This window comes from Drosophila arizonae, chromosome 4 (genome assembly GCF_054131065.1).
Source record: "Drosophila arizonae isolate 15081-1271.41 chromosome 4, UAZ_ARI_1.0, whole genome shotgun sequence".
Classification (NCBI taxonomy): Eukaryota; Metazoa; Arthropoda; class Insecta; order Diptera; family Drosophilidae; genus Drosophila; species Drosophila arizonae.
The window spans coordinates 8,612,714-8,629,828 of NC_142924.1; the positions used below are offsets into that span (position 1 = coordinate 8,612,714).

Sequence of the window (17,115 nt, forward strand, 5' to 3'; positions counted from 1 at the left end):
AATTTCATTCATCTTCTTCCGACTCAACGCACACATTCCGCCTCGTCATGCCGAAAGTTAATGAAAACAGAGATTTATCACACTCCTAACAATAATCAATCCCACTGTCGGTAAACAAAAAACACTGGAATTACATGAGCGATTCCAATAACAAATGAGCCGTGTGTGGTCCCGTTGTTGGAAATCCAACCAGCAGCTATGGCGCCGGGAGCAGCAATTTCCTTCGCTATTAGACACAGATGCTTACCGTTGGAATGAATGAGAGAGGAACAAAGGAGAAAGGGAATTAACAGAGCAGTAAATCAATGTGAATATGAATGCGCAATATTTTGGCCATTCATTGAAGTATTTAGGAAGGTTTTGAAACCGCGCAATGGCAATCGATTGCAATTTATTTTTAATTTTAGTTAAATAATGCAATTACATGAGTGATTCGAATATAAACGGAGCGTGTGTGGTCAGCACACTCTGGAAAGCCGCCAGCTATGGCGCCGGCAGCAGTAATTTCCAATGGAATTACCTACAGATGCTTAGAGCTAAGTAAGAGTGGGAGAGAGAGAGCTGCATGCAGACAGCCATAATTCAATTGGAGCATTAGCATATAATTATGCACAATATTTTTGCCATTCAGCCGGTGAGATGGGAATCTGGAAAGTCAGTGGAGCCGCGCCCAGGCAATCGATGGATGCACTGCCCACCGTTAATTCCTTTTCAATTTTAAAACCTGCGCATTTATTTAAGTCAGCGCATTGCTATAATTTGCGTCACCATCTCGCACGCCCCCTTGCGCAAACCATGGGCGCTGGTGTGGGCGTGGCAGTGGCTCTGTGGTATAATTGGGCAGGCGAGCAAAGGATGTGTTGAATTGAAATGCCTGCCGGGTAATCCGATCGACCACTGACCGCGGCCTAAGTTATGACGCATGCCCGCTAAGTGAGCGCAAGTTGGCTCGGCTCCACACCACTGGTCACCCGACGCTTTCAACAACTACTGCGGAGCCAGAGTCTCGGTGGCCCGTGGTTGCTGGTGGTCTTATCAGAAGCCGTTGCTTGCAGCCCGATCTGCCAGAAATGGCATTGCTGCGCATCCATTATACGCGGCTCTGTCACTGCCCGGCCGGGACCTGGTGTGGGGCACGCCTCGTGGTCGTTGCCACTGGGCATTTTGCACCAGCTTCGGCCAGGCTCTGAGTTATAGTGTGGATATGATCAAATTATAGGCTTAGCCATTGCATTAAATTCGCATAGACGTCGATGCCAAATGGTCAATGTGGACCTGGAGCTTGGCTAAGCATGTGCGTCCCATCTTCCATTCCCTGCATCCGGTCCAATTGTGCGACTCATACTTCATTTGCAGCGCAGCATTCACTAATCAGCAGCTGTCTCCAATGTGCCATGCGAACGCGATCTATATAAATAGAGTGAGAGAGAGAATGAAGGCAGAGAAAGCGAAAGAGAGAGAGAGAGCGAGAGAGAGAAGCAAACGAAAAGGTATGTAAATGAGTTTCAGCTCAGTTCGCACGCCGCTGCCATAAAGTCTGCTCAGGCACACAGATGTCTCCCCCTCCGCTCCCCTCTCTATCACTATCTCCCTCGCTTACTCCTCTCTGCCTTGTCCCTAAATAAAACACATGCAAATAAAATAAAATCGTTGAAAATTGCACCAATTAAGTGGGCAATGTGTTGGCGAATCCTTGTGGCATTTATCAGCGATATTAAAGCGTTAAGTGAATTACTTATTCTCTCTCACTCTCAGCGACAGCAAGGCGAAGCCAAGTCAGGCAGCGCAATGCGTTACCTTTCATGTCTACCTGTCCTACCTGGCCAATTCCGTGTTCTTTCGCATCGTGCTAAAGTATAAATGTGTGCGATAGCCGCGATGTTGCATGCGACAATTATATCCACTGAGGCGACGCCAGTTTGGCTCCCGCTCCCATACGCCATGCACCATACAAGAGTTGGGGGCATTTGAAGCTGCCGCAAGAGCAAGACTCAAGGATGATATTTACACTTACAGCAGAGTCACACTCACCGTTGGAATGGGAATTCGAATTGGAGTTGGAATTGGAGTTGCAGTTGGAGCTGCAGTTGGGGTCGGAGACAGCAGCTACTGCTGCCGGTTGACCAGTTCCCATTTCCATTTCCACTGCCGCCTTTGCCGATCGTTTGCTGATCGATTTTCAATCGATCGGCAGCATCATGCAACCGCGCACAGCCCCAACCACGGCCACAGGTCTGTGCAAAGCAGACAACAACAACAACAACAACGAAGACAACGACAACGACGACGACGATTCAGCGTCAGCTCCTTAGTTCAACAAATCGTGCCAAATAACACAACATAATGACAACAAAGCCGACGACAGGAGCGACGACGTCCTCCACTTGTCTGGTTAGCTCTGGAGTAAGGCTAAGGCAGTCGGTGATTGCCATTTCAAGATGTTGCCATACACACACACTCACACACACACACATATGCTAGCACACATGCACATGTGAGGATCGCAAAAATTAAGAGATATTTATAATAAGCACGAAAACCACTTAATACTAACGCCTTTGGCAATTAAGAGCCACAGCTATGGCAAGGATGCAGTCAGAGACATTCCAATGCGCGAATAGCCCAGTTCTTGTACTTTCCATATCATATACATATATCTGCGTACATATGTATATGTATATCTGTAGACATTTATAAATATGTCAAATCAAAATCTGTTCCTGGTTTCTGGAGATGATCATTGGGGACGTATTTTTATGTGATGTTAATTTCATAACAACTTCAATGGACTTTGTTGATCTAAAATAGCCGATGCCTTGTCTTTAGCTATACTCAAAAAATGTTTAGAATAGATGTATGGATAGCTGAAGGGTTCTAGTTCTCTTGCTGACAAAGATTTAACAGAAATCTCTTAAGTACCCTATTCTAGAATGGAATATCTGACCGAACTTGTTGAGAGTCTTAGAAGACAACATCTAAGGAACCTAAGGATTATGAATATTTTCAAATCTAAAAGAGATGATCGGAATTAAGGATACTGCTAGATAAGAAAGATAACTAAATAGTCAGACCTTTATGGACATTAATGAAAATTCTAATTACAAAAAGCTAAAATTCAGCTAAGACTAAACTGGACTACATCGTGCAACTACCACAAACGAAAGTTGCAGAGTAAAATAGACAATTGATTAAACTGTTTTTCCTCTATAGTCTTATATATGTATATAGCACCCGCCAACCAAGTAGGCCACATCGGACAGCCACTGTAGTCGCACGCTTTATAGTTCAGTGTGCTCCATACACAATATATAGATACACACATGTATTTATATACATATAGATTCATGAATCTGGGCAGCGCACAATGCTTTTCAGCGACTCATCAAAAGCCGCAGGTATTTAAATTTCATGGATTTAATTGTTTTCAGTCTCTGGATGGTGCAAGAGGTCTCTTTCATTTTTGTTTTTTATTTCAATTTCGTTTCTTTCTTCGGCGCTGGCTGGATTCGCGTCGAGCTGGTGAAGTTGACGCCTTCGGTGGCTCATTACAATCAATAATAGCAGCTGGCGCTGTGGCTTCAATTGATTCTTTCTTTCAATAGGAACGCGGTCGGACAGTAAATGGAATGAAGTGAAATGAATAACTGTTAGGGAGTCGGGCATGTCTTGTTTTTTTTTTTTTTTTTTTTGGAGCCAGAAGCGAAGCTCGGAGCTGTGGCTCGCTTAAGCGAACGATTATACAAGTGGTTTTCTGATTTGACAGGCGTTAAATTAAAATTTAATTCGGCCATCTATATAATTATAGTGATCCATCCGAGCATACACATTGACGGCGACAACGAGGCCGGTGACGTCGACGACTTCTCAGCGCATGTAATTAAAGCCACATTAATCATCCAGGCCCAGAGCCGGGTCCGCGAGCCCAGACCCAGACCCTGGCCCAAACACCAAGCACCAAACACCAAACACATTCGCAGCCACTTGAGCCTCCGACTCAGAGCCTCTGTATTTGTATTTATATTTGTAGCCGTAGCCGTAGCAGTTGGCTGCTGTAGCTGGTGGCTGAAGCTGAAGCTGAAGCTGTTGCTGTTGACTCCGTCTTGGTAGCCACAAAATTGTCAGATTTGTCCACTTGAGTTATTTTTGAATGCGCGTCGAGCTCCCTCACTCGCACGCTCAGTCGTTCCTCACCTCTCCTCTTCGCTCTTTCCCTCTCTCACTCTCTCTCTCTCTCTCTCTCTCGCACGTCAATGGGTGTCAACTGCTGAATTCCCGACCAATTATACGAAACCCGTGAGAATTTCACAAATTCTATATATGTGCATACATGTAGAAATAAAATGTTATACATATACGAGGTATATGGATTTATTAATAGATCAATAGATTTGAGCCTGAGTCATCTGTCGATCTCTTTTTTACTCCCTCGATCTCCTTCACTCCTTCGTTCTCTCAATATTTTAGTCTGGCGACCTCTCTCTCTTAGTATGCCTCTCTCTGTTAAATTACCTCTCTCTCTCTCTCAGTCTCTCCATCTCCCTCTCATTCTCTCACTCTGTCTTTCTTACTCTCTCACTTACTCTCTGTTTCTATTTAAATATTTATATATAAAAGTATACATATTTCGATATATATATATTCTCTCTCTCTCTCTTTCTCTCCCTCTCCCTCTCCCTCTCTATCGGTCTCTCTCACCCATAGACACCCCGACCAATTATACGATCAACTCTTATATATTGTCTTATACATATACGAGATATAACGATATATCGTATATATCGATTCCGTCTTTATTTGTACTCAGCACGTGTTTTGGAATGCAAAATTGAATAAATTAAGTTAAAAATTGCACTAAATTGTCGTCTTAAAGCGATAGGAAACTGACAAATTCAAATCCAAATCCAAATTCATAGACATGCATGATTCATAGATTGGGATTACATATAGGCATATGTATATGCAGGTATGTATGTATGTATCTAGTTCTGGAATAACAACATGTTGATTGCACTCTTTAATTAGCCTCCGATTCCGCTTCCGTCTCTGCATCCACATTGATTTCCTCGTCCAGTTCCGATTGCGGCTCCTTGGGCGGTAATCCTCCCATTTGCCGCCAGATGTACTGGCGGGCAAAGTTGAGCGCAAATGCAGCTGCCGACGCCGAGGCGGAGGCCGAGGCCGATGCCGATGCCGAGCCAGAGGGCAGGGCCGCTCGAAAGGCGCTATGCTCACCGCCCATTAATAATGGAACTGATGCTGTGATTGAGGCAGGCGGCGGCGCTGTTGCTGTCAGTGGGTCGGGGCCGTGGCCCGTAGGGCTTCTGCTGGTGTGGGTGGTGGTGGTGGTGGTGATGACTGGCACGCTGTGGGTGGTGCTGCTGCTGTTGTTGCCCTCGGTTTGGTAAGCACTGGAACGGGTAGCATATTGTAGGCTGGGCTCCTGCTGCGTTGGAGCTGGTGTGGGCGATGTCGACGTTGAGCCGCGCTGTTTCAGCAAATTGACCCGCTGATGACGCCGCCATTTCGCTCGTCTGTTGGAAAACCAAACCTAATTGATCAATCAACGGAGAGATAATTTGTTAGTTGATAAAAAAAGGAGCAAACGCGTCTGTGTGTCCATGTCAATGTGTGTGTGTATGTGTGTGCGTGTGCGTGTGTGTGTGTGTGGTTAGTAGGGCAACAAAACAATAGAATAATCGGGCACAGTCCATTGTACACGGCATTCGTGCAAGACGGAACTCACCTGCACCCGCGCCTCACTCAGTCCCGTGCGTGCCGCCAGCTTCTCGCGAGTGCCCACGCAGGGGTAGTGCGACTTCTCGAACTCCTTCTCCAGCTCGTCCAGCTGCTCGGCGCTGAACGTTGTGCGATTGCGCCGGAACTTCGGCTGGTCACTGTCCTCCGAGTCGCTGTCCTCGCCCTCAATGTCTGCAAAGGCAGAGATGATCACTCTAGAGATCATCCAGATTGAGAAGGAATTCTGGACTCACCGATCAAGCGATTGGCATCCACGTCGGGTGAGCGACTGTCCCGGCTGCCCGACTCCGGCGACAGCGCTGGCAACGACAAGCGTCCACTGCCCGCGCTGCTGCCGCCTCCTGCGCTGATGCTGTTGTTGTTGGTATTCGGATTGGAGCTGCCGTCGCTGTTGTAGCTGCTGCTGCCGGGCAAGGCGCCGCTGGCGGCCAACGGCACGGCGCCCCACAACGGATGATGGCCCGGCAACGTGGCCGGCCAGGTGGGAAAGCTCGTGTACGGATGCGAGTGCGGATGCGTGGGGTGCAGTGCATAGCCATAGCTAGCAGCTCGAGCGAACTCCGCGGCGGCGCGCTCGGCGGCCCGATTGCGCAGGATGCGATTGATGCTGCTCACCGAGGGCGCAGTGGCATTCGTGCAAACACCTGAGCAGCAGAGAGAAAGAGAGAGAGAGCGATAGAGAGAAGGGGAACTATTATACAGAGTTGTTTGGCGCCGGATGCGGCGCTGCAGTGCGTCGTGACCTGCTCATGAACCCAAATACCGGCTGACGCAAATTAGATTGACTGTAATGAGCAGACCAGTTGCGAGCTGCGATTGCGATCTACATTTCGAGTAGCCAGTAGCCAGCAGTCAGTAGTCAGCAGTCAGTCGCGGCCAGAGTGGTCTTTGTGTGTGTTCGAACGTCTCATGTGAGCGATGGCAATCGGACGATTCATCGCACAGAGAGCGAGCGATTGACAGACGGAGCACCGAGCACCGAGCACCGATCACCGAGCGCCAAGAGCCGAGAGTCGAGAGTCGAGCCGAACTGGTGCGGCGGGTAGCTGCGGTGTATTCAACGTTGAGTGACACAAATGTGAGCACATTTACATATCAATTGACTCTGGCCAGGAGCGGATGTTCATAAATTAGCCAATCGATAAATCTCCCTCTCCCACAGAGACCCAGCAGACACACACACACACACACACACACACCACACACACAAATCGCGTTCGCTTACAACATTAAATGAGGCTGCAACCACAAAACTTTTAAGGAACGCAGCTCTTTTGTTGGCTAATTCGCATTACGAGCTCGAGTACTGACAGCCGCACCATAAACACATCAAGCCGATGCTGTCAGCTGCTCAAGGAGCTCTAGATGGCACTGAGTTCAGCGTGGAGCTGGAGCTGCGCGTAACCCTATGCCCGCCCAGACGCACTCGGACCAGTCATTCATTGATGCTGCAGCTTGTCAATGCCTGCTGCAATTTCGCTTTTGGGGGGGCTGCCATCAGTTCATTTTAATTAGCTCAACTGAGTCTGTGTGTGGACTGTTACCTGATCTCGGCTACCTGGCCAATTGCCCAACTGTGTGCTGGCATGGCCAATGCATTGTTCCCCGCCTTTGGGTACTCACCTTCGCTAATCAGTCTCTCGCGTATTTCCCACGCGAATATCGTTGGGTTCTCGCGTTTGTACTGCTCGATCTTGGAGACAACTGTCGGCGTGGCCACCTTTGGCTTCGAGCCACCAATCAGTCCAGGCGGACGCAATGTGCCTGCAATGTACAAGAAGAGGAAGAACAAGAACATTAACTAAACCTCTAAACCTTTTTTATTTCTGTATGCTAAATTATACTATCACATGTTGAGCTCTGCCTTGGGGCTACTGGCATAATTTTCACATTATCAAGCTGGGGGCTCGTGTGGGCGTTCGAATCGGTCAAAAAGCCCGCCGGCTGCCAACACAATGCGTACTACCTGCTGCCAACTGCCGCCGACTGACGACGACCTAACTAGACAATTGAAGGCGCGTTCCCCCATTCAATGGCGCGCTAATTTGAATATTTGGCTACGACACAATTGTACAACTCGCACAACAACAACAACAACAATGGCAGCATCATCATCCGAGCAGCTTCTCGTTGATAATTTGTCGGAAGCGAGTGACAGGCGCACGCTGTTTATCTTGTGAATTAGGCGTTAGGAAATAAGGGGTCACACCTAGAGAAAAAACCTATTATGATTTTATAAATATGTACGGATAAATAGCGATACATAAATAATATATTAAACCTTAGGAGAAAGATTAAGAGAAAAGGTGAGTGTTATTTTAGAATAAAATATATGAAGAACCAAAGGCAGACAGATAGAAAGAGAGAGAGAGAGAGACAGAGAGGGGCAGAGAGAGAGAGAGAGCGAGAAAGAGTAAGAGAGAGAGAGATAAAAATGAGAGAATGAGAGAGAAAAATAAAAGTTAAATGAGGAAAGGGATGAATGGAGAATATTAACTTTCAAGGCGATCTGAAGAAAGTATCTATATCAATAAAATTAACCCACATGATGATTTTCGCTGACGATTTAAAATGATAGTTAACACGCATTTATACGCCAAATACATATACAAAACCAACACGATATAAATACTTAATAAGTGTAATTCAATCATTTTATGTCACTAACTTGCAGTTGACTCGATTGCCATACATTTGCGTTTCATTTCTCTCAGTGTAGTTAACAATAGTATGTATACCATACATTGATTGAGTACACATTGTCCGAGTGGCAAAAGGTACTCATACTCTATGCAGTTGCGCTTATGTATGTAAATTTAGGTTTGCAAAAAAAAAACTAGTAAAACGGAAATTATTTACACATTTACACAGCTTAAATTAACTAGCGACAAAGCCCCTGACACCGCCCTTTGTCTATTTAACAACTGTGAATGAATTATTGCCCTGGCGACTGCACACAGATCAGATAATTTGTGAGTGTGATTCAAAGACAACTCAATGAATGGCTGCGGTGAGCGAATTGAGCAGCGCATTCATTAGCTCGTATGGAGATCAAGGCAGAGGCATAGTCAGTAGATTCTCCAAAGATTTATGGTAATTAGCCTAGTCAAGTGGGATGCTCGTGCTAACAAAGGAAATTTGCTTGAGCTGAACAAATTGACGCTTCGATTTGGCTAACTGGAATAGGGTATTGCAGTTGGCCGCAGCGGAGTTCTGGGTAGCAACACCTGGCCTTTGTCACAGAGACTTAATCTATCCAAAGTTACAGCTAACCTCCCTCGGTCGAGTGCCCCCTTGGAATTTCGGTCTAGCTGACGCCAGGCGCGCAGAATTGCAATTTGGAGCGCAAAGAGTTGTGTGTGTGTGTGTAATTGGCAACAGGTGTGCGACGGCTCGTTGCTGAGCATTGGCTATTGGCCAGGTGTCGAGGCATTGGGCATGGTAAGGTGCAATCGATTTGTCGTGTATACGTGGCCGGCCAACTTGTCTCGCCGGGAGTTACAGTAGTTGACCAAATCGATTACAGACGCTTGAGCCCCTAATTCAGCGGGACACATGGCAATTGGATTTGGAGCGCGTGTTTTGTGGTTCCGCTCAATGTTGACGCTGATGTCGCTGATTGCATTGGTCAGGCCCTTACACCTAACCTAACCAACCACCCACCCACCTACCCACCCGTCGACACGCCCACATACTCACCCAGCAGCTTGGATACAGCGCCCTGTTGCGACAGCATATGTTGTGCCAAATCGTAGCCCCTCAGGCCGAACCTCGATAGTTCCAGTAGCCGATGCTGGGAGGCCAAAGCGCTGAGATTTGTGCCCGGAGGTGAGCTGCCCGCGTTGCCGAAGAGGCCCAACGTGGGAGCCGCTGGCACCGCTGTAGACGGGCAGTGGTTGTGCGTCAGAGCTGCAAGAAGAGAAGAGAAGAGAAGAGAGTGAGAAAGAGAGTCGGAGAATGTGAGTGTGAGTGAGAGGTGTGATCAAAATCATTAAATGTCAATTGGAATTTAAACGAAGCTGCTGCCAGAATTCCGCGCATGGCAGCCAAACACCAAGAAATTTGTAGTGCTCAAGTGGACCGCTCTGGACGGGGGAAGGAAGGGACTGACTGGCAGTAACAATGATTGGACAAATTTCGGTCTGTTTTTGATCGAACACGTCAAAGACTGAGGCGAAGACACAGCGCACAGACGACGACGAGTGCTACAAGCTTTGCCGTTTTGCTGGCGGAAGTGTCAACGTTTATGGTCATAATGGCGTGTCAAGTGGACGTGGTGTGGTCCATTACCGTCCCGTCCATGAATCAGTTTGGCACGGCCAACGATTGCAGTGGACTACTACCGACTGCCAACAGCTAATTTGAGCTGGAATTTATGAAATTCCTGATGTCTCCGCTGGCAATTTGTTGGGTTCGAGCATGGCCTGCTTCTTCGGGTAGCTGTACCGATTAGCAATTCCTCAGATGTAGAAGCTTTTATGTTCATTTTGACATTTTATCTGATCGCGAGAACTGCACACATTTTAACACCTCTGTTTTTATCCTCTGCTTTTTTTTTTTTTTTTTGTATATATATATATTATTTTTGGCATGCCAGCACCGCTGCACCACTGCACCACTGCGTGTGCTCACAAGTTGCAACTTGGCTGCAGCAAATGATTTACTACCGATCTTAGCGAGCAATGCGACAGCTACGGCTGCCTCGACGCACCTCAGTCAATTGCAAAATCGGCTTAAAATCGCACGACTTGGCGCAGCTTGTAACAAGAAGCGACGCCGCAACAGAGCGAGAGAAAAGGAATGACAGATAGAGAGTGAGAAAGTGCGATAGAGAGAGAAACAGAGAGAGAGAGAGATGGAGAGAAAGAGGGAGAGCACAAGTGATGATCGCCTCGGAATTCAATTGATAGTTTGATTTATTGCTACCGGTAAAGTTTTTGCCGCAGCGGCTGCCAGCACTGCATATAAATTAAACTTGCCCGCTTTTTGTGTAGCCCTCACTAAGCGCTTTGCCCCACCACCAGATCCTCGCCTTGCCCTCTCTTTCGCTCCCTCCGTCTGTCTGTCTCTCTCTCTATCTCTACAGTTGCTGCTCGCTGATCTTGTTTGTCGCGCGCAGCACATTACTCGTTGGGGCTTCTGGTTTTTAATGCGTAATATTGTGATCTTCACACGTTTAGCTCGGCTAGCGAGCTCATCGACTTGCAATGAGATTTACCAGCCAGCTGGATTAATTAAAGCTTAATAACCAATAGAATTTATAAGCGTGTAAATTACTCGCACGAGGCGTTATTGAACATCTCCAAATTTTTATAAATCAAGTTTAAATTTGAATTGTCAAAGTAATATATTTTGTTCTGAAACATTGTAAAGTCCGTTTTAAATTTATGTATTCTCGTTGTGTTTATTTTTAAAGTATAATTTTTCAGCTTATATCTTTGTTGATCTAAATTGTAATTGTCATTAATCGCTCGATTTGGCATACTAATATTGACTTGCTATTTTTAAATTCAAAACACCTGCGCTCTTTGGGTAATTCTTATTTATCTTCATTATTTGTATATCCTATAGACGTAAATAGCTCATAGAATTAACAAAATATCTCCCAAGTGTTGTTATTCAGAGGCAGAATTATTCTGTAAAACACAGAAATGATAAACTCGATCAACATAATATGCATTTGCCCATTATCATTTAAACATATATCAATTAGGACTTGGAGAGTTTCTTAAGTAGATCCTTAGTAAGATTCAAATTAGTTTTTATTCTACACGATCCTTCCTGCGAAATTCCTAAATAGATCCCTAATAATATTAAGATCAAGCACTACTCTATTTCAATTCAAGTCTAATTTGTTGTTCGATACTTCCTCTTCTCATTTTCGCCTCAGCTACAGCTTGATGAACATGTATCAAAATCTTGTATCTCTTTCGATACATCACTCGGATTGATGACCATTGAGAGAGCCTCAAGGGTTGCTACAGCTAATTTCCGGTCAAGTGGCTTAGCGTAGTGCTTGCCAGCCACATAGCTCAAAGTCGGGTGACATAAATGGCATAAACATCATAACCAAGTGGATGGCACTCAACTGCGGGCCGTCATCATGAGCATCGGTTTAGCTGGGGCTATGTACACTTGAAAATCATTGTGCACACCTTTTATACGGTCGGCTTTCTAAGAATAATGCGAATACACGCATCAAGTAATTCGAAACCCTTAAGTATGGTTTCTGCCCAGTGCTTAAACATCAATGTATGCCATGTACCCATGCCCATGCCCATGCCCAGGCCCAGGCCCAGGCCGGTCGCAGCTAAAGAGTGTGTGTGTGTGTGTGTGTGTTGAGTGTGTGCCTTTGCTGGTTTTCCGTCTCTGTGCTCTTTTTATAATTATTTATTTATTGTGCAACTTCCAACACCTTTTAGAGACAAGTCAAAGCTTTGGCCTGCAACCACATTCGCTGCTACCCCGCCCCCCGCCCACTGCACCGCCGCTACCCGCAACCATCCAGCAGTTGGCAGTTGGTCGACGCCGACAGTGGCAGTCGCATCTCGACGTGGCCACTCGATGGCCGCTTTGGCCGCCGACATGAACTAATTTTATTTGACAACCCATACTTGTGCAAAACAAATTGCCACTGATGTGCGAAAGACCAAAACAGTTGGCAGTCAACTTATTGTTGTTGCTGTTGTTGTTCTTGTTGTAGTTGTTGCTGTTGTGAAATTTCCAAATCATTGCGCTTTTCCAATGGCCACGTCTCGGACTCAGACTCGGTCAGGAATTTTTAATTCGGGACTGTCGCCTGGACTTTGTATTTTTTTTTTTATTTTTTTTTTTTTTTTATATCCTTGATAATTCAGGGAATTGTTTGGACCAGCAAGGTGCTGAGCCGCGCAGGATTTGGCGAGCTTTTGCGGGGCAAGGGTCAAGCCAAGTGGAATTGTTAGACTCACCTGTGGGCGTGGGTAGAACGGCCGTTAGACTGGGAGTTGATGTTGCCGTCGGCTGCGCACCGCTGCCCGTTGCAATGCCTTTGTTGGCCGTGTTTTCCAAGCAGCCGCCCAGCAGGGGCAGATGGGGCACAGCTGCCATGCCCACGGGCAAGCCAGCCGCTATGCCCACGGGAGGCATGACTACTGTGGCGGTGGTGCAAGTGGGCGTGACGGTTGAATAATCGACGGCTGGCGCTTGAGCCGCTGTTGTGCTTTTGCTGGAGGTCCTTGTGGGGGCTGCTGTTGCCCCCGTTGTAGCCATGCCCCACTTGCACAACACTAACGCAAAATAGCACAGTAAACGCTTTTAGTTATCGATAACTTGTCTTTATCCTTAGTCAACCGATTATAAGTTTAGGATTATCTTGAATTCTGAGCGCGTGCTTAAGTATGTGCAATATTAATTTTTTTTTTTTTTTTAATTTCGGCTATAGTCAACTTTGACATGGGCCTTGCTTAACCGTCGGCCTTTTGAGCTCGTCTTGCGACACACTCACACAGACATGCATGCACACACAGTCAAACACGCTCGAGAGGAGCACAGAAAATTGAAACGAACGCGAACGGGCTACGTTCCCGTTCGACGCGCACTCACTCACGCTGTTGGCTGACGCCGACTGAGTCGACTGAGACTGAGACAGAAACTGACTCGGCGCGCTTGCTGCCTCTGCCTGCCTGCCTGCTTGCTTGCTTGCTTGCTCGCCTGCCTGCCTGCCTGTCTCTCTGCCGCAGCTGATCGGGGTCTGCTCTGTTACAGTTCAAGCTCTTCTTCTTCTTCTTTCTCGACTGTTGTTGCCTCGTCTTCTTCTTCCAGCGTCGCTGTTGCTTTGCTTGTAGCTGTGGCTGCCATCGAGCGAGCATTGGGGCTCTGCTTGTTTTACTCGTTTTCGCACGTGTGTAAGTGAGTGAGTGAGTGAATCAGTGAGTGTGTGTGGGAGAGAGCGCACAATTGAGCGTTTCGGCGAGTTTCGGTTTTCAAACAGTAGTAAAAGTTCAATAATTAATTGACTACCTAAGCAGCGCGCTGCTTTGTTTAGCGGCAGAGCAGCTGCTGTTGAGCAGCTCAAAAACTTTTCGGCCAGTTTAATTGATGAGTGATTTTGTTTTGTAATATGGGGCGTATGTGTGACATGGTAAAAGTTTTTTGTATTCCATTTTTGTTTTTCTATTTCTCTTTCTGTCAACTGTTTGCTTGGGCGTACACATAACGGGGGAGCTGGTAGAGAAGTTGTGAAGCGAACGGAAGCCCGGGCAGCCGTTGCTGCTAATCGCACACTTTGATTATGATATATGAGGGCATTCATGGTTGCTGCTTGTCTGCCACTGCGGGCGGACCTCGTCGTCCAACTGTCCGTTGGCTGTCTGCGGACTGGCTTTGCAATGGCTCAGCGTGGGCGCCCGCTGTGCAGGAGCCATCCAACTGCATGAAGGCCGGGCCAGGGTGAGCAAAAAACGCATTAAGGCAGACATCAATGGCAGGTCCAGGCAAAAAAGCCAAGAATTCGCGACTGGCTAGCCAGTAACAGTAACCGATTAAGCTCAAACCAACCCCACCGCAAAACACACACAATCAGTGCGAGAGGGATGCACTTAGCTTTCGTTGGTTGGTAGAGCGAGCGAGCAAAAATCATGGTGTTGCGTTCTACGCTCACATCCACCCTACTCCTACTGCCCGGTGGTGGTGTGAGCGAGACGCACTTACACAGACAGTGGCCGAAGCGACACGAGGCGACGCGCCTAATTGATTTATTTGCCCATTCCCGAGCTTATTCCCGTTGCCCATTCCACAAGTCCTCCACTCTCCAGTACACACATATCCATATGTACATATGTGTGTCTGTATATAGGTATGTAAGTGAAGCAACGACGCTGGTTGGCTTTCTTTGGATTGCCGTGCCCTTGCGGCCCATGGTTGTATGATGGTATGTCTGCATGTCTGTAAGTCTGTAAGATTGTATGTTGAGTACGAGTATTTTTTTCTTTTTTAATAATGGCTGTCGGACGAACTACGGTAGCTCTTGTTTCTCGCTCTCGCCGTTGTGATTATGGCAAATGGAGCGCCGCTCATCGTGCGTGACTCTGTGTAGGCCTGTGCAGCTTTGAAGACGGCGCTTTTCGTGCCTTGCATATGTACATAGATACGTATGTATACAGCTATACAGCGGAAGCTCTGGTTTGTTTTGGCAACCAATTGTCCACTTTGAAGGCGTCGCATTGCAGCAAAAGTGTCGCACAGGCCGCACTTCCATAGAGCCAACCACTGCAATCAACAACATGGCAATTTTTGGTCAAAACCATCTATTATATATAGAACATGGAGGCCCTCGATGGGGCGTGATTGCCAGCTCGACTGATTGCTAATTAGCGCTCTGTCAGATAATGAAAAATAATCAATTTTAATGGGCTGTAATTTGCTACCGCAAAAGCAACAATAATTCAAATTAAAAGGCAAACTTTAACCGGCAAAACGCCACCGCAGATACAACAAAAATCACAGACATATACATATGTATGCACATATACACACACGCACGCGCACAATCGTCTACGAGAATTAATATTTATTTATTTCCAAAGATAGAAGACTAAGCAAAAAGTTGCGTTTCACTGAAAAATGTTTAATTTGACTGTGAGAGAGAAACACAAAATTTGTCTTAAATGCTGTTGTTGCTTTTTCTTCTCATTTTCACACTGTAGCTTAACTTACATAATCAAAATGCCCATGTCATAATTACGGGCTCAATTGAGTTTGAGTCGCACTCAATTTGAGTGAGAGCGCTGCATACAGCAGAGGCGTGCCAGTCACACCAATGCTACTACAGCTGCCTGCACAGCAGTCGTCTCTCTCTGGCATAGGCATTCGCTGTATGCGCTCGACAGCCAATGAGCGATGTCGACTGGCGCTCACTGAACCCCCGCTAAACGGTTAAAGACGATTTGTACGTTCTCATTTGGAATGTAAACGCTTCCGAATGAGCCGCGCACTGAATATATACTTATGTATGTGTGGGTGCGTGTGAGTCGGCTGGTAATGCTATAGAAAATCATTATTGCTGGCTTATTTCTCACTGCAGTTGATTGCCGCAGATTGGATAATGGCGTTCGGTCGATTCAAACCGCACCGCCTGCCACCCTCTGGCCCCATGATGATTGATTTTCATTTTGTTTTTGGCCAGCATGATTGATTACGTTAATTACGCGCCTAATTAAGCATTTATCACTGTATCTAATGGACTCACAAAGAGTTCGCTCCTTGCGCCATTTGCATGGCAATTGTGTCGCTGCCGACGTCGCCAACAAATTATGCTCGCGCCTAATTGCGTTTCGTGCGCCTTTTTTCGGGTATGGGGAATTAATTATGGCCGCCTGACATTAGCCGCCACCGTTGCCGTCGAAGCTGCCGTTGCCGCCGCCATTATTTTAACATTATTTCTGTAGCAGAGTTCCTAGTCAGATAGCGATCTAGTATCTACATGCAAGTGGCAGCCAATGCCCAATGCCCAAGCCCAAGCCCAAGCCCAAAAGCCAAGACATAGCCGAAAGCCGTACCCAAGTCAAAGCCCTCCTGCGCAGACCCGCGCATATTTGTGGTAGCCACGCTTCCTGTTTTTGTTTGTTTGGCGGGCCCAGCTGTCCGGCTGTCCGGCTGTCCGGCTGTCCGCCTGTCTGTCCGTCTACAACATAGACAAGAAGTGCCCGTTGTGGGCTTTTTTTGTGCCTTTGGTTAGCGGCGCGGTGATGTTTACCCATATGTAGGCATATTCATATGCTGATTGCGATTGCGGGTGTGTGTAATGGTCTAACCAAGGGGTTAGACGGCATCAGTATTCATATGTATTCCCCCTACCAACAAGATACTCTTGGGGCAATAACACAATGGCCGCAAACCTTTTGAACCGTAAAAATGAAATTTGCCGCCGCTGATGAATATATGTTTTTTCATGTTGTAATCTTTTTTCAGAGCTCTTTAAGAATTTTACACGACTGTAATTAGAAATACTTAATGCTGAATACGGAATTTAGGTAGAGGTATTAACGGCCAATAGAAGATTTCACATCTCAGCTCATTTGGGGAATTGCAGACGAAGTTCTTCAGCGCTTTCGAACCACAGTCAGCGGAAATGAGCTCGGGCTTCTCGTTTTTGTTGTCGCCGCTCGCCGTTCGTCGCTCGACAATGGCCGCCATCTGAGGAAGTGCTTAGCGCCTGCTCAGAATTATAAAGTTCCGCTCTTTATCTGGCCCCAGCCAAGAGGCAAAGCTGGCCAAAAGCTTCTAGTTTGAATACTAACTAATCGATTGTTTTTATTGCGGCCTTCTTTTTAAGGCGGACACAAATGGAGTTTTACAAGTCTATAAAAAAGCACAAAA

General features: G+C 46.7%; 1 protein-coding gene across 3 annotated transcripts; it reads right to left on the reverse strand.

Moving 5' to 3' along the window:
* Positions 1 to 4,767: 4,767 nt before the first annotated feature.
* On the reverse strand, positions 4,768 to 15,368 carry toe (twin of eyg). 3 transcript variants are annotated; one of them, XM_018008698.2, is made up of 6 exons: positions 12,708 to 15,367; positions 9,457 to 9,666; positions 7,381 to 7,521; positions 5,991 to 6,401; positions 5,744 to 5,928; positions 4,768 to 5,548 (listed from the first exon to the last, which is right to left on the reverse strand). In XM_018008698.2, the coding sequence occupies exons 1-6, from the start codon at positions 13,006 to 13,008 to the stop codon at positions 5,015 to 5,017; spliced, it is 1,782 nt and encodes a 593-aa protein (XP_017864187.1). In that variant the 5' UTR covers positions 13,009 to 15,367; the 3' UTR covers positions 4,768 to 5,014. The 3 variants fall into 3 exon arrangements, with proteins under 3 accessions (XP_017864187.1, XP_089323064.1, XP_017864189.1); XM_089466938.1 differs by lacking the exon at positions 12,708 to 15,367 and adding an exon at positions 10,204 to 10,393; XM_018008700.2 differs by having other exon boundaries at positions 5,091 to 5,531; positions 12,708 to 15,368.
* Positions 15,369 to 17,115: the final 1,747 nt, after the last annotated feature.